This window comes from Sitophilus oryzae, unplaced genomic scaffold (assembly GCF_002938485.1).
Source record: "Sitophilus oryzae breed Bouriz unplaced genomic scaffold, Soryzae_2.0 scaffold_682_pilon_pilon, whole genome shotgun sequence".
NCBI lineage: Eukaryota > Metazoa > Arthropoda > Insecta > Coleoptera > Curculionidae > Sitophilus > Sitophilus oryzae.
Window position 1 is genome coordinate 685,706 of NW_022147287.1, and position 24,280 is coordinate 709,985.

Below are 24,280 nucleotides of genomic sequence, written 5' to 3' on the forward strand. Positions count from 1 at the left end.
AATTAAGTATGTAATTAATTAGTATATGGGCGCAAATAATGGTGTTATATTTAATTAATGGTATACTCTTTTATAAAGATTTAAATAGTTTTCTTTTTGCATACAAATGGGCTAGTAATATTATCGTTTTGCTAAAAACGATAATATTACTAGTCTGTACATTTTGTACATTTGTTGCTTTAAAAACAATCTAAAATGTCAATATTCCATTGATATATTGATAAATGAGGTCTAAATTATAAGAAAATGCATTTTATACGAAAACTTGAAGGGATAGGTAAAAAATGGTATAATACAATTTGATAGACAATTTAATTGTGCATCTGATTCTCCTAAAATATACAGGGCATTCCATTTAAATTAAAGAAGTTATTGCCGTTTAAGCTAATAATTATTTAAAATAAATTTTTAGACACTCTGTATAAGGTAGTATTATTTTATTATTGCAACACAATAACTGATCAATAAATAAACTTCATTAAATATTTAGTATTAAAACATTGATACCCTTGGAGAAATGAAGCTTTAAAATTTTTACTGCAATTTCACAAAATTGAAAATATTTCAAAAACGGTAAGGTTTAAGTATAATAAACCTTAATCAAATTTACCTTTATTTTAATCGTAGAAACTAAAAATGTAATAATATACAGGGTGTTCCATTTAAAAAAATACAACTTTAATATTTTTTTATTTATTTGGGACACTCTGTATCTTGTAAAAATATTTTTAAATTGTAGCTCTAATAGTCCTTCAACGAACCCAAAACTTAAAATTTGTAAAAATCTAATCGTTTAGCTACAATACTCCGTGTCGTATGTGGTGAACAACCCTGTATAAATAATATCTATCATTACCTCTTCGCTCTTATGTACCTACTCCTTATAAAAATCCGAGAAAATTCAGCTTTTAACAAAAATTAAACGAAAATTTTTAAACCGGGTCAAAAATCGCCGATTTCAATTAGGAGCACATAAGAATGAAGAGGTAAGTTTAATACAATATATAGGGTGTTTCAAAAACATGTGCCATCTCTCCTGAGAAGATTCATCACGTAAAATAAGATTTATTTTTCATATCAACATAGGTCCGATTCTGCTCTGTTTCGTAGCTACAGGGTGTTAAAATCTTAATATTTTTTCACTTTATTAGCGCAAAAATATTTTTTAAAATTCCAAATATTTTGGAATTTTTTTAGTTTTTAGTTAAAAAACAATTTCTTGATAATATGGCAACATAGGTATTAGATGAAATTTACAAGAAAGAAAATCTGGAAAAGATCTAGTGGTTCTCAGAATTTTAGCAAAAAATCATTTCTTTTGGAAATTTTCAAGGTAAAATAACACCGTTATTTTGGACTTATTTGAAAAATGATAAACAGGAAATATGTTTCTTTTATCGAGATCTACCACCCCTTAAAATACTTGCACCTATTTCTGGGACACCCTGTATTTTTTCTATCTTTCTCATTTAAGGCGGGATGACACGGTCAAAGTGTACTTGGACCAAGTACACTTGGATGCATGGATGCTGCCATTTATACATGTGCTTAGAATAATGCTGAGCGAGTCTTACTTGTACGCTGCTTGTATAGTATTGACTGTTTCATCAAAGTCGATTTGGAAGGCTTTTTAACATCAATGTAAGTAGGTTTGGCTTCCAGCTTACTTGGACGCTAGGAAGCTGCCAAACTCGACTTTGATAAAATAGTTTATACCATTCAAACACCGTAAACGTGGGACACGCGCTACATCTATACAGGGTGTTTCAAAAAACATATGCCATTTGTCTTGGGGAGATTCCTTACGTAAAAATAAGATTTATTTTTCATATCAACATAGGCCCGATTCTGCTTTGTTTTGTAGGTACAGGGTGTTAAGTTTTAATATTTTTTCGATTTCTTATAATTTTCTTTCAAGTACTTCTAGTGATTTGAATTAAATTTTGGGGGTAAATGTTACTATAAGTGCTGTATATTTTAATGCTAAAAATAGTGTCGATAATCAGAGACGTGCATATGGGTCATCACTGAAATATTTAAAAAAAAACATGTGCGCCACAGACTTTTTTCTTTTGATATCAGAATTGTGTAGTTCCTTTAATGCCAATTAAATGCTATCTCTTGATATTTTTTCGAGTTCGACCTCCTTGATGAGACAAACGCAATTTTATTAATCACAATTAATGAAATTAAAATAAAAATTAAATTAATAAATTATATATTTTACCTCATTTATTATTAAATATTAGTACTATTATTTATGTATATAGGAACTTTTTTTCATATTTTTTGATGAGAAATCAATGAATACTTATTTGAAACTTTCGCAAGTTAATGATATTAAAATTTTTTAAAGGTTGCTATTAGACTTGGATCTAGGCAAATTAGTAAAATTGCGTTTATCTAATCAAGGAATCGACAGAGTATCAAGAGACAACTTTTAATCGATAATAAACTGCTTACACTACTTCATTAACATGAGAAAAAAAGTCAGTGGCGTACATGCTTTTTTAGAAAAAATATTCCAGTGATAACCCGTATGCACGTCCATGGTGAATATGTCGATACTTTTTTAGCTTTAAAATATGTAGCATTTGGGCAATTCCATGTACGACGTTAATTTTCTTATATATTTTAAGTGATTAAATTGCTGAAAAAACCCTCATCATACGCCTCAAAAAGAATCAAATTTCTTAAAAAAATTATCTTATATTATCTAAGTTAGCCAGATTTCGCGAAAAAAGTTAGGGATAAATTATTAGAATTAGTTTGCAAAAAATCTTTAATAATTGCATTTTATATGAAGAGCTGCTATGGAAAAACAAAAGAACGCTAGCTCTGGGCTTGGTGCGCGTCATTTACTGTTGTTGTAAAGCGTTTGTGTACTAGTGTATTTTTGTGCCAAATGTAAGTAAAAATTACTTTAATTTAAATACAAATATAGCTCAACTTTTTGTCCCGTGAGTAATCAAAAAAGAAAAGTTTTCAAATTTTTGTCGTTATTTCTATAGCAAACCCGTATAAAGGGAATCAAACTTATAGTATATTGGCTAACATGTTTTGTCAATATAACTTAGTTTTTTAAGATTCTTGGAAATATTTTTTTTAAAATTTGTTTAAACTGTCCCATGAGTAATCAATTAAAAGTTACAGCATAACATTTTGCTGTAAACATGCTTTTTTAAAGAAATGCGTTTATTATTTTACCAAATATATCAAAAAACATAATTTTACTAACATTACAAGTCTTTTTTTAAATAATTGTTGAAAACATCAATAGAAAATAACGGTCATAGGTTCTTTTTATTTAAGGATAGCAAAAATTAAGAATCATGACAGGCAGGCACGAGTTATGAGTCACGTTAAAAAGTATCGAGACAAAATTAATGCGGACAAAAATTTAAGACGTAGCGTATCTTAAAAAACATGCCGAGAATTATTAAATTAAAAATTGAAAATTAATATAATTGAAAATTAAAAATTATAAATTAATAGAATTGAAAATTAATATAATCCTAATAAATTCCTATGAAATTGAAGCAGCTAAAATTAAATTAGATGAAAAATGGAATCTAGTTAAAAGAGTACCAAATACAACAAGTTTTCATAGTTTTAGGAATTTTAGTAATTATCAAATTGAGGTTAGAAAGATGTTTAATTCCAAGCACTCAAATATTGTTCAATGTTATTCTATTTAGTTATCAAATATTATGTTATTTTTCTGAATCTAAATAAAAATTTATATTAAAATCGTAGTGTCCCGTGAGTAATCAACAAATTATTTATATCCCAAATATATCTGTATCTTGTAATAGAGCTATAGCAAATTAATTTTAAGTTCAGCACATGTAAGTTCCTAATTCCACTTAATGTATTTTATTTTAGGTTCAGAGAAAAAAGCTATTAAAAACAAAATTTTAAAAATCCAAATTTTTTGATGTCTTGTGAGTAATCATAGATTTTTATTAATGTTTTAATCACTATAAATTTCAATATCTTGTTCTGTATCACAACAGTAATTTAAATCATTATCTGTGAAAATAATATCTTAAAACTTTACCTAGCCCATATGAAGGACAAAATACACTTTCTTAAAATTTTGTTGTTATTCTAAATGTCCCGTGAGTAATCATGGAATTGCCCATTTGTAGTAACTTTTACCTTCAAAATTTCATTCGAAACGCAAGCCCGTGGTTACATTGGACGCGTGTCCGTGCGTATTTTTGGTCGTACGTGCAGGGGCGTGCACGCAGCAGAAAACAAACAAATGGTATCTACGCAGGCGGTTACATCGCATCGGAGTTTGCGCGTCCGTGCACGTACGTCAATTTCCGTTGGTAGGATGAAAACAAACTAGTTTGTTTTTTTAATACGTTTCTCAATACATTCCTGAAAAATTTAAATATTTTTGAATACCAGGTTTAATTTTATTTGTGATATATTAATGTTGATGAAGACATTCTAAAATATTCAAAAAATTTGACCGGTTGCTGTCTTAATTCACCAAATGTTTTACATATTCATTTTCTTCTCCTTTCCTTGCATATAAATCATTTACCCAACATTTTCTTCTTTTCATGAGTAGTTATTTTAACAGTATATCCTCACATGACATCAAAGTAGTGGCGCTGTTTTGACAAACTCGGCACGTAGAACACCATGAACGCGCACACATCTAATGTAACCACTATAATAAAATAGTCGTGCGACTAAATTTCGTTAGAGCTCGCACGTATCAAAAAACGCACGGACCCGCGTCCAATGTAACCGCGAACTAAAAGTACTTGGAAGAAAATTATAATAAATCAAAAAAATATTAAGGCTTTAACACCCTGTAGCTACGAAACAAAGCAGAATCGGACCTATGTTGATATGAAAAATAAATCTTATTGAGGAATCTCCCCAACGAGACATGGCACATGTTTTTTGAAACACCTTGTATAGGTATATTAAAAGTTGATTCTCACTATGCCTTCCGTTTCCATTCCATATCCGTTCCGTATTTTTTATTGTATTGACGCTTCAAAAGATACAATTTTTTAAAATAAACCTTTCGTAAGGATATAAATTGTATAATAAAAAGTATGGAACTGATACGGAACGGAAGCTTACGTACAGGGTGGCCCATCGAAAACGTTCCGCAAGGCATAACAGCCAGGGTATTTTTTTTTCGAAAAATCCAAAAACACGTCAATTTTGTTTGTGAGGGGGACAACTTTTGCCCCAAAAATGATTGCAAAATATTCAACCCTCTAAGCGGGGGTGTCATCCCTCAACTTTTTTCAAATGGGAAGGGGGGTCAAGTGGCGTCGCAATGAAAAGGGCTTTCTATTCTCTATATTTCCCCGCTTCGTTTTTAAAAATCGGTCGAGTCATTTTGAAAATATGAAAGACTGAAATTTGAAAAATACTTTTTTTGCAAAAAACGCATAAATTGAATTATTTAAAAAAACTTATCTTATTAATGAAGAAAATGCTGAAAATGTTGCCCGTCAACCTCCATACAGTAATACAAATTATTTTCAACCCGTTCTAGAACATTCTGAAGAACTTGCGGTGTCACTTCGCAACAAACATCAGTAATTCGTCTCCGCAGGTCTTCTAATGAGGCGGGTGGAGTGTTATACACTTTACTTTTTATGTGTCCCAATAGAAAAAAAGTTTAAAGGAGTCAAGTCGGGTGACCGGGGAGGCCACTCAATTGCACCCCTTCGTCCTATCCACCGAACGGGAAAGTTATTGTTTAAATAATTACGCACATTTTGAGAGTAATGTGGAGGTACACCGTCTTGTTGAAATATTAGTTCCGCTTCAACGTATCCAGGATTGTTCTCTATGATGTCAGTTAGAGCTGGGTCGATGGTATTTACCAGTAAATCCAAGTACATATCACCTGTTAGATTTCCAGGAAGAAAAAAAGGACTCACAATAGAATTTCTAAAAATACCAGCCCACACGTTCAATTTCTTAGGGTTTTGTGTGTGCACTTCGTGAAAAACCCTGCGGTTGTCCTCAGCCCAGTACCGACAGTTGTGCCGATTAACTACACCTTTCAAATAGAAAGTACACTCTACCTAACCCGATCGTTCATCCTTGTGGCAAGTGAAAAAATGCGTAAACATCTAGAAATAATAAGAAAAAAACAGCAAATTGGTCGAAGGAATTTATCCTTATCATTTACTCTGATAAATGTTTAAATAAACTTTTCAAATTTCAATCCCTCATATTTTCTCAATGGCTCGACCGATTTTCAAAAACGAAGCGGGAAAGTATAGAGAATAGAAAGCCCTTTTCAATGCGGTACCACTTAACCCCCCTTCCCATTTGAAAAAAATTGGGGGATGACACCCCCGCTTAGAGGGTTGAAGATTCTGCAATAATTTTTGTGGCAAAAATTGTCCCCCTCACGAACAAAATTGACGTGTTTTTGAATTTTCTGAAAAAAAAATTACCCTGGCCGTTATGCCTTGCGGAACGTTTTCGATGGGCCACCCCATAAGCTTCCGTTCCGTATCAGTTCCATACTTTTTATTATACAATTTATATCGTTACGAAAGTTTTATTTTAAAAAATTGTATCTTTTGAAAAAGGTAATAGATTTACTTAAGAGGTGAAAGAATAAATGAATATCAGCAAAATTTTAACAGAACTGGTACAAATATAAGAACTTGACAACGCTGTTTCCTATACGCTTCAGTTCGTCCGCCAAAAAATGTATGGAAGGACTTGGTCCAAGTACACTGTGACCAAGTTTCGTACTGTCGCCAGCGACACTGACTGACACTTCAAAGAATCAATTAGAGTTTTACTAAATTTAAAATTGACAGCTGTTTTAATTTTGTACAAATCTCATTGGTTCATTTGGCGTATCGCTGGCGTCAATACGAAGTTCCGTGAATGGAGGACAGTAATTATTCTAGTAGCTGTCTAAATTCTATCTACGAAGGAGGGGTGAATTAAAACCAAATCAACACTATCATCCATTTTATTAAAACCCAAATTTATACAGCTCCATTACATACTAAAAATATGAACGTGAAAAGAACGTAAGCAGAAAAACAATTAAGTGATTCACTTAAAATTATTTACAATAATAATGATGCTGTGGTCATCTGGTCACTGACCAGCGCGCGTTTACATTATATACCAGACAACTAGGAAAACCAAAGGGACATCCTACGGAAGCGATCCTAGAGCGGTGACATCGGATTTGTCGGGACGTAGACGGGAGAAATGGGAAATTTTTGGGGAGGGGGATGGTGGTGTTTTAGTGAGGATGCGGGTCTTAACAGTAATTATCATAAAGTTGGTTACGTAAAAAGTTAGATGTATAAAATATACGAGATAGATAGTAGATAAAAAGTATATATTATTGTACCCAAACAACGCATTCTTACGCAATTCTTAGTACGTGTAGTTTGGATTATCAAAAGTTCATTGATATTGGTATTTAATACTGATATTTAATAAATGAGGATACCTGTTAAAAATAAATTAAGGATCAAAGTTTGGCTCACTATTTTTCAATACAGCCGAGAACTATTCATCAATATTTTTATTTAAATTTAAACCAATAGCCAATACACAAAAGGCTCTTATATGAAGTCTATTTTGATCCTTCTTAACCCTCTGTTATTATATTAATATAACCTAAATTACCTTAAAAGTGTCTACACCTATGTGGCGGATTCATCTCTCCAAAAAATCCTATATAGGTATTTCGCCACTGCAAGAAAATCTACAAAATAAAATAGTTATTTTTTGTAAACACTTCTGGCGTTAATCCCAAACGGAAACTACTTGTCAGAAGTTAGGTTTACAGATATACAAATTTGCCTAACACAAAAAAATGCTTAACGTTTCGGAAAGTTTATCTCTTTCCATCGTCGGAAGCAAATAAATACAAAAAATAAAGAAAAAAACTATTTAAAATATTTAAATTCAACTATTCGAGAACACTTTAGTTTTTTAAAACAGATACGTCTACAAAAACCGTTGACGTTGTTTGCAGTGGCGTATTACCCATATAGGATTTTTTGGAGAGATGAATCCGCCACATAGATATAGACATTTTTTATAAAGGATCAAAGTTTGGTTCAATACAGCTGAAAAGTATCCACCAATATTTTTATTTAAATCCAAACCAATACACAACAGGGTCTTATATAAAGTCTATTTCTGATCCTTCTTAACCCTCTGTTATTACATTAATATAACCTAAATTACCTTCTTTCAGTAAAACTATCCTTAGAATTTCAACATACACAGAATTTTTTACGTAACCACCTTTTAGACTATACATATATTTATTTATAAATGGTAATTTTGCGAACGAAATCTGCCTCTCACGAACGTGATAATAATTTTTTAGTAGTCATGTGTATTGAGCACGACCTGGTTGACACTTAATACAATTTAACGACACAGTTACATCATATCAGCTAAACCTAAGTGTTTGAAAGCCTAAATAATACTAAAATCGTCCGGGTGGGGGCGGGCGCGGCGTAACGGGCAACAGGCGTCCGCGCGCGCGCCCACCGCAGGCGTCCGACAGCGTCAAGGCAACTGTTTTAGTTTTCGTGTGGAATGCATTTCTGAGAACGAACGCCACTGCGGACAGCCTCGCTTGATCCAAAACTGACCGTATGGTAAAGGCAAGACACTAAAAATCACAGAAGTCGAAACATTTCGAAGTTGATTCCGCTGGTAGGGTTGTAATTTCGATAAAATTGGACGTAGATTAGTTGTAAATGCCATTAAAGGGATGTATCTTTTACTTCCTTCTGTAGGTAAGAGCTCTACATATATAGGCAATGCGTCTTTTATTTCAGTTTCCAAGCTGCTGTCCCTACACTGGAGGTTTCAATCACACCCTGGAACATAGAAAACACTCCACGATCGCTTGCCAGTATATTTGTCTGTTATAATATTTCCAAACGCAGGCCGTTCATCTGTGACGTCGTGACCCTGGCTCGTGAAAGAATATTGGGTGTCAGTCAACATTCTAAAACTTTCTATTACACGTATAATCCGTTTAATTTTATTATTTTAATAGACAGATGTGTGAAATAATACTTATATTCTATTTATTTCCATTCCCAATTATGGCGCCCAACGTGGGGCGCATATACAAAATGACCAAAAAAAACGGCGTCAGCGATCAAATGAAGATCGCTGTCATTTTATATGTAAAATTATAAGGAGAATGTCATCGATGTTCATTTCCAAGCCAACCGGATGCCGTTTTTATTCGACATGCGAATTTCGACATTAAAAATATTTGACCCCACGTTGGGCGTCTAATATAATAGGGAAGTAATATAAAATAAATTGAAGTATTATTTTACACGCCTGTTTTAAACTGATTAAGTAATACGCCACGCAGTCTCTTCCACCAACCAGGATCACGGTGTCATAGATGAACGGCCTCGCTTGGATAGACAGGCCGTACGCGGTACACTGATATATTGGCAAACGACGGTGGAATGTTTATATATGTTACAATGCGTCGGCCACCTCTTGCATGTACTTGTGATGTGTGTCATCAGTGTTTAACAAGTACACGGGACCTACAGTTTATCGCCGAATCCGAACGGCACTATGAGAGACTCTACAAGGCAAATATACTCAAGGTGGTTTGCAATTGCCTTCAAAAAGTAACTAATAAAATGTTTTAATTATATTGAAAATTAATGATTTAGATATGCATATTGTAGTCGTTTTTCAAAAATACTGGAATTAATAGTTTATCAATTCTTATTTATTTACTATAATTTTTTTTTTCTGTTAGATAAACTGTTAACTTCTAAATTTTGTGGGTTAAATTGAAATTATTGATATTATAATTTCTGGTTAGCTTATTTCAAAATTGGCACAAAATTGTATGTTTGTGAAAAATCAATTCATCCGAGATTGCTGTGATGTTTAGTGTCTTCCGTACGGTCCTAGTACTAATAGTACGTCATACTGTCGCGATTTATACTTAATAATAACTTATTATTTCTTTTATTCCAAACCATCTTTCTTCGATTCCTTCTATTCTCTTATTATCCTTAACGTTTTTAGAGTAAATGGGGGTTCGGTGGAGCGCGTAAGGGTCTAGTCGGCTGAGCCGCCCCCTACAGGCTCTCACCTAATTTATTAAATTTATTTATTAATAATATATTACTGCGTAAAAGCAGTGAATAATCTAGAAATAGCAACATGATTTGTACAACAATCGATAGAGAATGACACCATTCGGAATGGGACAATGTCAAAAAAGAGAGAGGCTGCCCCCCGTCTCGCTTTTTGATAGTGTACCTCATAGGGTGACGACACGAGGTCGTTCTCATCGAAACGGCGCGGCGGATAGCCGGCGCTTGGGGGCGGCCCGGGTGGCAGTAGTGGGGGGTGGCGGCCTTAATAGTAGGTCTCTTGCTCGAGCCAGCCTCCGGGGTTGCGCCGCAGATAGAATCGCCTCACCTCGTCGTAGATGAAGATGGAGAGCATGAAGGGTATGGCTGGTAACCACCATACGAATCTGAAATAAATGATATATTAGTACAGACTAATAAATAAACTAAAAATATATTTTTTCGGCATTTAAAAAAAAATATTAAAAATACAAGAAATCTCCTGAAGGCAAAACTATACTAGGTTTTTGCTATAATTGGTCTGTACTTACTTTGCTATGAATATTGTAATCTTAAACCATACAGGGTGTTTAAAATTCTATGCTAAACATTCGAAAATATAAAATTGTTTTTCTTCATTTTTTTTTAAATGGGACAACTTGTATAATATTATTTCTTTAATAGATGGTGAATTAAAAAATAAACATTTTTTTGTATTAAAGTATTTTAACATTTTTAGAAGTTCCATTTAAGAAACGAAGAAAAACTATTTTATATTTTAGAAAGTTTGGCATAGAATTTCTAACACCCTGTAAGGTTTAACATTACGATATTTATAGCAAAGTAAGTACAGGCCAACTGTAGTAAAAACCTACTATAGTTTTGATTTCAGGAGATTTCTTGTATTTTTAATTTCTTTTTTAAAAAAGCTGAATTTTGTTATAGGATTAAGAGTCCTATTACTTTTAGTACTCTGTTGCTGGTCAATTGGTTTTGTCTCGTTTGTTACTAACAGCACAGATCATACAGATTATAAACTTTGTTTTTTCTTTGTAGTTTTTCGTGGTTCCAATTTTCGGAATCGGGCGCTAGTTAGGTTACTAGTTTGCGCACATAGCACCACTAATAATATAGCATAAGCACTAGCCCACTTATGGCCTCTAAAATTGTGCACAGCGCCTGACCGGCACAGTTATTAGAGAGATATCGGAAAACCGAATAGCGTCATGCAGTATTCGCGCGTACCTTATCATGGTTACGATATGCGCGAGTCAATTTTTAACTCAACACCCGCTAATAACGTTACCGCCTGACGTAATTTGCGGATCAATTACGCCAAGCGCTATTTCTAAATAACGTTTAAAAATTGATTAAATGGGCATGTGCGGGTACATTTTACAACCGAGGCCGGCCGGCGAGCGGCGATATCTTTTATTTTAGGTTATGTTTGAATTGTTTTGAATTATTACTTTAGGTAATTTGATATTTAAGTAGCTGGGATTAGTTTTAATTAAATAAATATGGCCCAAAATATGGATCCTAACCTCTTCCAATATTAAAGAACCTATAAAGAGGCTTAGGTTTACAGCAGATGACGACTTAGCCCTTCTAAGAAAATTTGTTGCTTGTTGCCCTAAACCCACTGGCAGACGTTGAACAATAAAGCACTCGAAATAAGCACTTTAGCCCTTTAGTTTTAAAATAACTAGTAAACAAAACAATTTCATAGTTTTAAATTCAAAGTTAGGTTGAGACGAGACGCGAACAGAATTCTTTCCGATCCGATAACTATAAATGAAGAGAGTTAATACCACCTCACGTAATAGTCTAAGAGCTAGCAACGTTTTCGAGAAAGTATTTTAAGACGTCTGGCTCTTTGATATATCTTTTATTATGCTCTCTGGAACAGCGTGCAGACCGTCTGGCTGCCGATACACGTTGCGTTCACTACTGCGCATCCAAAGAAGATTCTCTATTTTTTACTTAGCGCTTTAAATTCTAGTATTGAATAAAAGTCGAGTAAGTCTCCATTAGCTCAGCACGTAGAGCTTTCGCCTATGAAGCGAAGGTCAGTGGTTCGATACCGGTTGGGGTGCAACTTTTTTATTTTTTTTTTCGTATATATTCTGATAGTAAAGTATTAAATATTTGCTTTTTTATCACAAGAACGGATAGCGTTTATGGGTTTATGATCCGTAGTGTACATAAGTAGAATTTGATACTTTCATTAGTTTTGAAGGATTATTGTAGTAATTAATTATTAGATAGGTTTAGGATGGTCTAGCTGCCGCGCCGGTAGGTTGCGTTCACAACTGCGCATCACATGGGTACAGGGTGTCTCATTTTCGTGCGTTTTTTGGGATTTGGGATATCTGGGATTTCTCGTTTATGAGTGGAGATACAATTATGCGTTTTTTTTTCACATTGCTTTGCTAGTTTTTTATGTAACTAAATATTCTACCCCTAGATTTGCTCATTTTCTACACATTAACATTAATCAATCTTGTTTAACAAGTATTATTTTATTTAATTTAATTTAAGCAGATAATTTTGTTTTCCATCGTTATCTTAACAAACTGAACTGAAAATAAACTTGTGTAGCTTTTAAATAACAATCTGTTAAAAAAAGTATTATTAAAATGATTATTAAAATAATAAACAACAGCTGAAAAAAATATTTTGAAGAAAGACAGGCAGAAATTACCTTCATAAAGCATTAAAATGTTAATTTTTATATATTATGTTTAAATCTTTAAAATGAAATTATAAACGAGAAATCCCAAAAACGCACAAAATGGGACACCCTGTACACTTGTGATGCGCAGTAGTGAACGCAACCTACCGGCGCGGCAGCCAGACCATCCTAAACCTGTCTAATAATTAATTACCACAATAATCCTTCAAACAAATGAAAGTATCAAATTCTACTTATATACACTACGGATCATAAACCCATAAGCGCCATCCGTTCTGGTGATAAAAAGCAAATATTTAATACTTTACTATCAGAATATAAACGAAAAAAAAAAAAAGTTGCACCCCAGCCGGTATCGAACCACTGACCTTCGCTTCATAGGCGAAAGCTCTACGCGCCGAGCTAATGGAGACTTGTTCGATTTTTATTCATTACTAGAATTTAAAGCGCTAAGTAAAAAATAGAGGATCTTCTTTGGATGCGCAGTAGTGAACGCAACGGGTATCGGCAGCCAGACGGGCCGCATGCTGTTCCAGAGAGCATAATAAAAGATATATCAAAGAGCCAGACGTCTTAAAATACTTGTTTTCCCGACGTTGCTAGCTCTCGTACTATAAAGGAAATAACATCTGGCCTTATTAACGTCCATGCACGCTATTCGGTTTAGCGATATCTCTCTATTACGCTGTTTATTGTTATTTTACGCGAGTTTATTTTTGCGCACAGGAAATTTTACTCGTTTGCACATCATCATAAAAAACAATTTTCGTACCACGAATTGGGGATAAAATTTTTATCTGTATACATATAGTATACCTAATCTGTGCTAACAGTATCAATCTGCTGATCATGGTTAAAGAAACAGGGTAAGTCTTAAATAAACGTTTTCCAACATTTGTACTAATTTTTTTTTTCAAAAATTTGGTCTGGTAGATCTCAATAAAAGAAACATATTTTTTCTTTACCGTTTATTATTTGAACTGGAAAATAAAAAAATAGAGTTATTTTAAGTTGAAAATTCCACACCTGTAATTTTTAACCAATCAAAACGTGTTTTATTGACAAATCACCATGGCAACGGATAAATTTTAGTGAAAATGTTTTCCTTGTGGGCACCCAACAGCGAATTATATCGAAATTTTTTGACGTTTATAATGACAGAATATCGTTTTGAGAGTCTGGTTTTTATTTGTTTACATGATAATTTTAATACATTTCAATTACAAAGCTGAGATGTTTTCTTTATTCTTTGGACACTTCCTTTCTTCTTAATGGCGAAAATGTAGGACTTGGCATGGACTGAATTAAATGTCTATGTCTAATGAAATATATATATAATATTTAGACACTATTTTATTCGCCTTTTTTCCATTTAGCACTTTGAATTTTGAGTAGTTTAGATGCAAATATTCCTGAACAATTCGAAACAAATTTTCTTTCTTCAAGTCGGAGCCACAATCCTCTATTAATGGGGGTAAATAAGTCATCGCACGATGATTGATCATTACATCAGACAATTTCACGCATATTTTGCATGTAGTATGATTTTCAAACCGATTCATTTTTAAAACAAAGAATTTTGTTGGTTTTTCAAGCTGCACAATATTCTTTATTACAACAAAACGCGAGTTTTTCTGATATTTTGAACTGTCAAAGTACGACGATCACAGCCTTTTATGATTGACGCTTGCTGACGCTGCGCGCTGGTTATGAATTCCATACCAATAAAGCGTTTATGAAAAGTTAATAAAATGCAAAAAAGCAATTTTCTACCACTTGTAGTTACTCAAAACTTATGTAAAATTAAAGAATATATTGTGTTATGTCTTGAGATGGTATTTTCATGCAACTACAACGAGTAGAAGTCAACAATTTAAAGGTCTAAATTGCTGCCAAAACTGTGACACGCTGTAAATCTGTTCGTGCAGCGTTCCCAAAAACCTTTTAAATTATGATTTTCTACCACTTGTAGTAAGCCCAAGTAACTATAAAATAAAAGAATATAATATTTTAGGTCCTAAAATGGCACTTTTGAGTTACTACAATCAGTAATAATATATAAATTCGCGGGTGTCAACTGCTTAATCTTCTGGCGAATATTTTCTTTGCTTTCTTGACCGAAGCGAAACATTTTTTTTAAGTCGTGCCGCTTGACAGCTTCAAAACTGAAATATTTTTTAGGTTTGGGTGTCACTTAGTTACCATAGTAACTAAATAATCAAGTCGACCAAAAATCGAAAAATATCTACATTTTAATTATTTGATTTTCAAACACAATTTGGTGTGGAATTTTCTTACCGAATACCACACCAGGTCAGATTAAATCCGGAAATAATTTGACCTCTAGTGGTATTACTAGTGAAAATTTTAAATGAATTTTTGCTCCTATTTTCTGAACCACTGTTTTTTTTTCTGGGTTTTCTTTTTTGTAAATTTAATCTACTACCTTGCCATAATATCAAGATATGTTTTTTAACTAAAAAATTAAAAAAAAATCCAAAAAGTACCAAATTTTCAAAAAATATTTTCGCGAAAAAAAGCCTCGTGGGCGTATTTCTGGGGTCGAAATATACTAAAAATATTTGCACTTATTTAAGACTCACCCCGTATAGTCTTTAACAGTACTTACTTTAGAGGGAACATCCGTAGACCTTTGTCCATTCCTGGCGTGTAAGACAGGAAGCAGGCCAAGGCAGTTTCGAACACGATACCAAAGTTCAGCGCCCAGTTTCTCATTCCTTGGTGTACGATGGAATTCCTTCTGGTCTTACAGATGATCAAATCGGCCCACTGTACTACCACGATGGATACGAAGAAGGCGGTGTGGCAAGTGTACTCCAAAGTCTTTCTATCTTTGTAGGTCTAAAACATTATGAGAAATGAAGAATATTTTTCCTTTTTTGCTGCATTTGACTGCGAAGGGTTTCAGTGAATAATACCATTATGATTAAAACCCAAACACATCTGTCATTCAAAATCATACGACAGTTAAAGCACAGTACACAATTTATGCGTATCTCTTGAGACGTAACGCAAAAAGTTATGTTACTGCTGTATTTGCGTTTTCGTGTAAACAAAAGTTACTTTAACTGACTAATACTTGACATGTAGCTAACAGTCTAACTATTCTTATCAAGAACCTACCCATTCTTGCCCATACGAATCAGACAGATCGTTGATAGCCTTCGAGTCCCAGTGTTTACGTATTCCAAACAACTTCATAGGCAGGAACCCGTTCTCGGCCATGATGACGAAGTAGACGAAGAACCCAGCAGCAGCTTGGATCATACCAATCTGTCCGTAAGCCATCGAAATCAATCTAAACGAGAATATAATTTAGATTAGTTTTAAATCAACTGATCAAAGTTGGACATACAAATAAAACAATACTTAGGCAATGTCCTTTACACATATATACCCTAAAGATCTTTATAATTGATTTTATTTTCCCAAATAGTAAAGTTTGCTTAAATATTGTTGAATATTATAACATATAATAATACATACGTTCTAAAAACTCATGCAAAATACAAAAAGCTTTTATTAGTCATGCAATACCAGTGTAAAAATTGTTTTAACATTCTTAAAAAGTTTCACAGTAAAGTGATTAATTTCTCGATTAATAATAGGAACGTATTTCGATATATTAATTGTTTTAGTGTCGTATTTTGTATATTTCTTGTGAATTTGTGCAATAACAAACTACAAAACATCACACCAACGCGATACTTCTGCTTTGACGTTTCACATTTGATTTATTGCAAAGGAAGTAAAGGTTTCTGTTGTACTTATATTAGCTCCTAGGATATATTTAGTGCAAAAATATCTAAAAATGCCAATTAGAAACCTTCAAGACAAAAATAAAAGCTCCAAAATTTACCTCTTCTGCTTACTACATAGAAATTACGTAATACATTTTTCTATTTCTACAAACAGTGTGCAAAGTACAAATTATTTGCACTTTTTAAACCTAATTAAAAAGTTTAAAGCAACTAGATCTATATAAAAACCCTTAGAATATACCTTCTAATTTATGAATTATAGTATTATTTGGAAGAAAGCTCAAAAATGTCAAAAAACTATTTTTCCTTTACCTACTTTTTATACAGTACTGTATGTTGTAGACAGTCAATGTAAAGCCCTCAATCCAAGAGAAGCATTCAGTCGTTTAGAATAGATTTGAAAGAAGCCTTTCATGCAAGTTAGAATACCTCTACACATTATTTATTTTGTATGTACAATTGTACACCTCTAAAAATATTTCTTTATGTACATAGTTTTCATTGTATATTCAAATGAAGGTACTGTGAATAACACAATTTGTATTTTATTTTCTCTAAAAATTCTACTGACAAAATTTTTTCACTAAACAAGACACAGAATCTCCTAAAAATCATTTTTAGTCCTCTAATCAGGCATATAAGACAAAAATATTTCTAGGAGACGTCATTTTGAACAAATAGAAGCACCTAAACTGTACCGTGGTGTGTTTCAGTGCAAAAAGTCAAGATCTAAGAACATCTCTAAAATAAAAATAATTCCACTGAAATGGGAACTGTCTAAAAAACTGAACTACAAAATGCTAGAAACAAGGTACACAAGCTATACCTCGGCATCGTTTACATCACCCTAAAGTTTTAAAGAAAGATTCGTTTTTCTACCATTTCTACCAGTACCTACTATATAGTTGAATTGAGATTTGATTTCTATTTAGATAATAAAAAAGGTGTGAAGAGAAATCGCAGTATAATTTTTTCAAACAAAAAGCAACTACACAGGATAGAACTTAAAGCAGATTTTTTTAAGAATGACTCAGAACTTCTAGACTAAGATCCAGCTGCAGGATTATTACGCTGTAAACAGGCTGCCAATCAAAAAGTTGCCGCAAAAATATGTTTAATTAATAATAATAATAACTAATATTTTGGAGGCGACATTACGTTCATAAATTTTTTTGATCATTTATATGTCAAATTAAAAAAGCGTGTGGTGGCTCAAAAAAGTGTGAGTGGATCGGGATGACTTTTTCTAAATGGAACATCTTGTAGGTATATTATTGCGTTTTTGGCTTCCATTCTGATCACTTTACAAACACAAATGATAGTTTCAAAAATATTAATAAAGAAATAAAAAAAGAAATGTTTTCAGCCTTTTTTAAAAAAAATTATTAAAAATACACAAGAAATGTTCTGAAATTAAAACTATATTAAATATTTACTATAGTTGGTCTGTACTTACTTTGCTAAAATATCTTAAACCATACAGGGTGTTCAAAATTTTATGCCAAACTTTCTAAAGTATAAAATCATGTTTCTTCTTTTTTTTTCACATGAACACCCTGTATATTAATCCTTTGTTAGATGAAAAATTAAAAAATGATTGAAAAAATATTTTTCAGAAGAATATCAATCTGGTATTTTATCGTTGAAAGAACCATATGCAATGCGAATATTTGCGAAACCGTTAGAAATTTTCAAATACTTTAAATTCAAAAAATATTCATTTTTTGATTCTTTTGAAAAATATCATGAGTTAATAATCCTATAGCCGGATCCTGTACTATTGATGTTTTGTTAAATATTAAAAAATTAAAATTTACAGACCATTTTATTCAAACAACACTATAATTTATATAATACGTTATATTTCTCTCATACTAAGGGCTGGCAAAGATTAGTCTTGGGTCGAGCTTTCCGTATGTAAGAAGAGTACAATGCGTTTATAATGTACTGAACAAAGAGAGAACAGTAAACACGTTGCCAAGTGTATGAAATAAACCGAGAAACTGTGAACATTGCTAAGAGACGTTGAGGGGGACAAGCAGATTTGTCGCAGTCAACCGGTCGACCCAATCTCTGTCAGGACTTAAAGTTCTAGGGAAAGGTACATCATGCGTTCAGCTTCACGATTTAATTACGTCTCGTGATACTTTATTTCTTTATTTATTAAGTCGTTGTAATTTTCTCTATAGCTTGAAAATTTTTAAGTGCACGTTAGAAACACTTGCATTTGTAAAAATAAGTGGAATTGAGTTGGTGTTCGACAGTGGTCGCGCTATTAGAACTCTGAATTCAAAAATAGATATCTCGAAATCTATTAGAAATAATTGATGGTAGTTTTTTTAAAAAACTTTCTTAACATTTCTGCTATATTATTTTTTTAAAAAACTTTCTTAACATTTCTGCTATATTTTCTTCGCAGAAAGTATGTGAAAATCTTTATAAATAAAAAAGTTCCACGATTGCTGAAAATTGCTATGCAGTACAAGTAAATGGATGGGTTATTTAAAATTTTTGAATGGAAAAAAACAACCTTATCGAATTTTTCTCATTCAAACAGAAAAAAGTTTCAGTATTTAAAGTGGTTCTTAAGTTATGGCGTATTATGTGATTACTGATACCCTAACGATATCCTTATAATTCCATTTCAGATGCTCAGAAACATATATAATGTTTTATCTAGCTATATTTTCGAAAAAAAGGCTTTTAAGAATAAGCGGTTTGCGATTGTGATTTTACTTTACTTGACAAGGAAAGGCATACCGACATATCGCCGCAACAGCACACCGTCGCATTTCTCTCACTCCGACTTAATAAGATCCCTATGCGATTTACTTCCACACATGTAAATAACGTAATTACCGACCCAAAAGTAACAGTTGCCAGCACGGTATACTAATTAATATTTTTTTTTAAATGAGCCAAATGAAGGACGGGACCCAAATAACTTGAAATAAAGCTTCAGATTTCATAATATACTAACATACGATGATCGTTTTATATTAAAAATCCTTAACATGTTTTCATGTCAGTTACATCAGGAATTATACTCACTGTACTTATAAGAAAATTAATATAGATATGAAAACCTTCTTACGTATATTTGAACTATGTTATTGATCTCTACTGTTGCTATCAAAGAGTATTTGATGTTTTAAAATAATTTGCATCAATTGGTGATCAACGGTGGATGTGGGTTGATTGTGCATTGATCAACAAAATAGTGAAAATATACATAAAATATTTTTGCATAAAGATAGCCCCACACATATAGTTTCTCCTCAAGGTTTGGCTGCGCAGTCCAAGCCTTGAGATATTCTTCAACGTGTATGGTAAAGACAGTGTATTATATAATTTATACCACTGTGAATACAAGAAGGTCATCACTGTAATAAAATTACAAATTTTTATATAAAATAAATAAATTATATATCAGTCTTAATCAAGGAAAAAATTTAGTACTACTTTAAATAAAATCCTGTGAAATTAGAAAATTAAACTAATAATACTTTTAGGCTAAATTTCTTTTGTGTTAAAATAATTCTAATTTCTATAACAGAAAGCCGAATCTAATTATAAAGGAAACGAAAAAATATAATTGCCAATTATCTACGTAATAATTTTAAAAATTAAACCAACAACTAGATTTTGTAGCGAGAAAATAATTTTGTATAAACTGTTTAGGCTTTGGTCTTTTTTAAGAAAAATACTATATTCTTTGTGAAATAATAGCACCTTAATCCATATGATCATATCATATTGTTTATCCCTTAAACAAATGAGTATTGTCAGAGGAAATCAGAGCCAATTGGGAAACAAAAATGTTGGCACCAGATGGGTACTGGATGTATGTTACCTTTCCCTATTGGTTAGAAAAAGGAAAATCAAATGACAGCTGTCTTGCCGAGGTAACGATTGCGTATGGTGCCAGGCCTTCACGACACCACTAAGAGAACATTTACATCTCAAGTACTAAACACCGTGCCAGAACCCACCGCTGTTTCTAACTAAAATCTAATAAAAAAGGTAAAATAATGAGTAGTTTTTTAATATAACATTTATTGTTATGACTTACTTTGACCTTTTTACTTTAGTTTTTATTTTGAACTAGATTAAAAATGACAATAAAATTTAGCCTTTTCGATATGTTGGATATCTGTCATATTTGACATTTAAAGAAATGAATGACTACAAAATGGGCAGAATTTGAAGAACTTCATTTAAAAAAGTTTCTTTTAATTTTACATTATCACAGTTTTTTTCACTATTTACATCATCTAGTGACAAATTATTATATTTATATTTCATATCAATTAAACTTTTAGTTACTTAATAGAGGGCGCGATTTTTAAATGCATTGTTGCCAACCATGGACATATTCGGCACCGTGTAACTGGAATTTAAATTTCCTACTGGGGATTCAGGTGGTAGCTTTGCTGTAAAAAATGTCAAATTGTCGCATATATTTATTTATTTCCTGACATTGTCATTCGTTTTGACACTTTAGTTTTGTATTACGAGTTTTTGCTTTAAAGAAATAGTTTTGTGATATTTCAGGCTTGAAAATGGTTACTAGCAGACCTTGCAGTCGAACAATGTTCTTTTTAGAACCTCTTTTAGTGCGAAGTGTACAAGATAGCTTAATAGCCGTAAAAAACTGATCGCAACTTTATTAGAATATTTTAAACGGAAAAGCGGTAATAATGGCCCTTTATGTCCCTTAATTACTGTTAAGAAGGTGAGTTTTGTTGATAAAAATAATAACTGTTTATATATTTATAATTAATTTATTTTTGTTTCCTGAAATATTTTGATTAAAAGAAAATATATAACAGTGATAAACGCTGTGCCGGTCAAGCTTAATCACGTGACTAAAAGTTTATTTGGTATGAACTGTATGTATAAATTTTTAAAAGAAACAACTTTTTTGAATAAAGTTTTTCAAAAATCGACCAATGAATACTCCTTTTAACAATTTATCTTTAACTGTCAATATAAAAGCTACCCGGGAGTATTTTTTTTTCTTTTTTTTTCAAAAGTCATGTCATTTTTCATGTAATTCAAAGCTAACTAAAATAAAAATAACGCCAAAGTAAAATTCCATCTAAATCGATAAACAAAAAAAAGAACCATTATAATGCGGATATTAATATCTTTGGCACCGAATATTGTTAACATAAAACCCGTCTATATCAATTTTTGACAAAATTGACATTTCAAGGAACTAAAATAAAGTATTAAGATAATAGAACTGAAAAAAAACTGTCGTCAACTAACTAGTCAACTGAATAGATCAGTAACTCTAGTTCTGTATCTAATAGTCCATGTGTAATAGACCGTATGATCGAAAAAAGCGGAATTAACTTGGAAATAACGATCGATGACATTTATCTTAAAATTTTAGAAATAAAATGACAGTGATCTTCATCTTCAAGCCAACTCCGACACCGTTTTTTAACCAATCGTTATATACCGGATGCGTCTCAAAAGAGGCTCGCCCCCTATAACTTTTTTATTTTTTCAGATTAAAAAACGAAATTTGATATGTTAGTAGATATATGACAAAAATTAGGATTGATTGACGTATTCAATTGTTTTCGGTCACTTTTAAATGACACCCTCGGTATTTTTATACTTTATTCATAGGAAATGGCAATCTAAATAGAATGACATAACATATGTCAACTGTTAACATTTTTGCTTATAAAAAATCGTATTTTAAATATCAATCTAGAGTGCTATGGTTGTATGAAAAACACTAATTTTCGTAAAAATTAATAATAAATTATTAATAAATTAACTAATTTTTTTAAAAAGGGTCTCTTGGTAAAAATCGCTACTAGTAATGGTTTTCGAGATATTTGGAATCGAAATTATCAATACCTGTCATTACTACATAAATTAAACATGTTAACTAAATAGTTATTAGACTAAAATCATAAATTTGAAATGGTTTTGTACCAAAAATTCAACAAAAACTGTTTTATCATCATTTTTTTGCAGAAAAAATATTATTTCAGTGAAATAGCTATCTACTCAACGTGTTTATTTTTCGTCAATAATGGCATGCATTGGCTATTTCCATTCTAAATATCTTGAGAACGGTTGCTCGTAGCGATTTTTACAAAGAGATATTTTTTACGTAAAAATCACAGAGATGTATATTTTTTCCCTCGGTAGTTTTATACAGGTACGGACAAAAAGTTATTACGCTTCAAAACAGTTAAAACATATATAAGTGGCGCCCTCTACCAGTAGGAGTCATATTGACATCAAAATCAAATTTCTCATGTCAAAAAACTCCCAGACACCAATTTTCATCTAAATATTGACGTTACTTCAGAAATTATTTGAAAAAAATCGAAATAAAAATGAAATTTCTACACCCTGTATCTCCGAAACTAAGCATTTTAGGACATACAAATGTATGTCCTAAAATGCTTTGCTTTATAATTAAAAAAGTTCGTATAAATATACGAACTTTTTTAATTATTTTTATCTGCAGAATATGCTGCCGAAGTTTCCGGAATACAATTCGGACCACCCTGTATATTATTAAGTCAAATTGTCGTCATAAACCGCATGTTACAATCTCAAATAAACCATATGCGAAAATGTCAAAAGTTGACATATGATATGTCATTTTCTATCGAATAAACTAAAAAAATACCGAGGGTGTCATTTAAAAATCAAAAATTGTAGCCATTTCCGGTGAAACAGGCAATACGTGAATCAATCCTAATTTATGTCATATACTAACATAAAAAATCTCATTATTTTATCTGAAAAAATAAAAAAGTTATAGGGGTTCTACTCTATATACTTTTTCTGTACGATTTTCTACTATACTTTTGAAATGCACCCGGTACAATATACTTTAATACTATACAACATGTCTTTTTTATGTCCATTTTCTTACACAAACAAAATACAATATTTTACCCTATACCGTACTACTAAAAGTAATATCTGATATTATAAATAAATATGTTTATAAGTGTATAATTAACGTTTTCTATATCACAAAATTAAAATAACAACAAGGACATAAAAAAATGAATTAAAGAAATGCAAAATAAGACAGCGCTTGTAATCGGTTCTGGCACGGCAAACTGACACTTTGTGACGTAAACGTGTTATGGTAGACCCACCTGCGGTTCACGAGATTGTCCCGATAGGGGTCGCGCGGTTGCCGTTTCATAATGTCGCTCTCTGGCGCCTCATAAGCCAAAGAGATGGCCGGCACCTGTGTGAAGAAGGGGCATAGGCCGCCAAATACGGTTAGTTAATAGAGAGACATACGAGTTCGACATGCAGTAGATTTTAGTTTTTTTTTTCTTAATATTTAGATATTTCGTATTATCAGTTGGTTTTTGTCTAGAATAGTGTGTAGAGGGTAGGGCGGATTGGAAATTAGATTTAGGGGCGCAACCAATGTCTGACTGGCTACGGTAACTGTTGTTCAGATCAATAAACTCATTAGTTATAAAGTATAACGAAGTAATATTAGTTACTAAGAAGACGTATCTGTAAAGTTAATTTCGATTTTTGAAATTTAAGTTCAAGCCTTGTTTATACAGGGTGGTCCGAAATGTATTCCGGAAACTTTGGCAGCATATTCTGCAGATAAAAATAAGTCAAAAAGTTCGTCTAAATGTACTAAAATGCTTGGAAAAAATCGAAATAAAAAT

At 32.1% G+C, this 24,280-nt stretch overlaps 1 protein-coding gene across 7 annotated transcripts in view; it reads right to left on the bottom strand.

Moving 5' to 3' along the window:
* Nucleotides 1-8,182: 8,182 nt before the first annotated feature.
* The window catches only part of LOC115888078 (sodium/potassium-transporting ATPase subunit alpha), a 173,980-nt gene continuing 157,882 nt past the window's right edge, over nucleotides 8,183-24,280 (bottom strand). For 6 of the 7 annotated variants that reach the window (XM_030907647.1, XM_030907650.1, XM_030907646.1 and 3 more), the window contains 3 exons: nucleotides 15,955-16,129; nucleotides 15,440-15,672; nucleotides 8,183-10,522 (listed from right to left, as the gene is read on the bottom strand). In XM_030907647.1, coding sequence (XP_030763507.1) covers nucleotides 10,402-10,522; nucleotides 15,440-15,672; nucleotides 15,955-16,129 — 529 coding nt within the window. In that variant the 3' untranslated portion in view covers nucleotides 8,183-10,401. Of the gene's footprint in view, nucleotides 10,523-15,439; nucleotides 15,673-15,954; nucleotides 16,130-23,740; nucleotides 23,836-24,280 lie in introns of all 7 variants that reach the window. The other variant, XM_030907648.1, reaches the window with a different exon arrangement.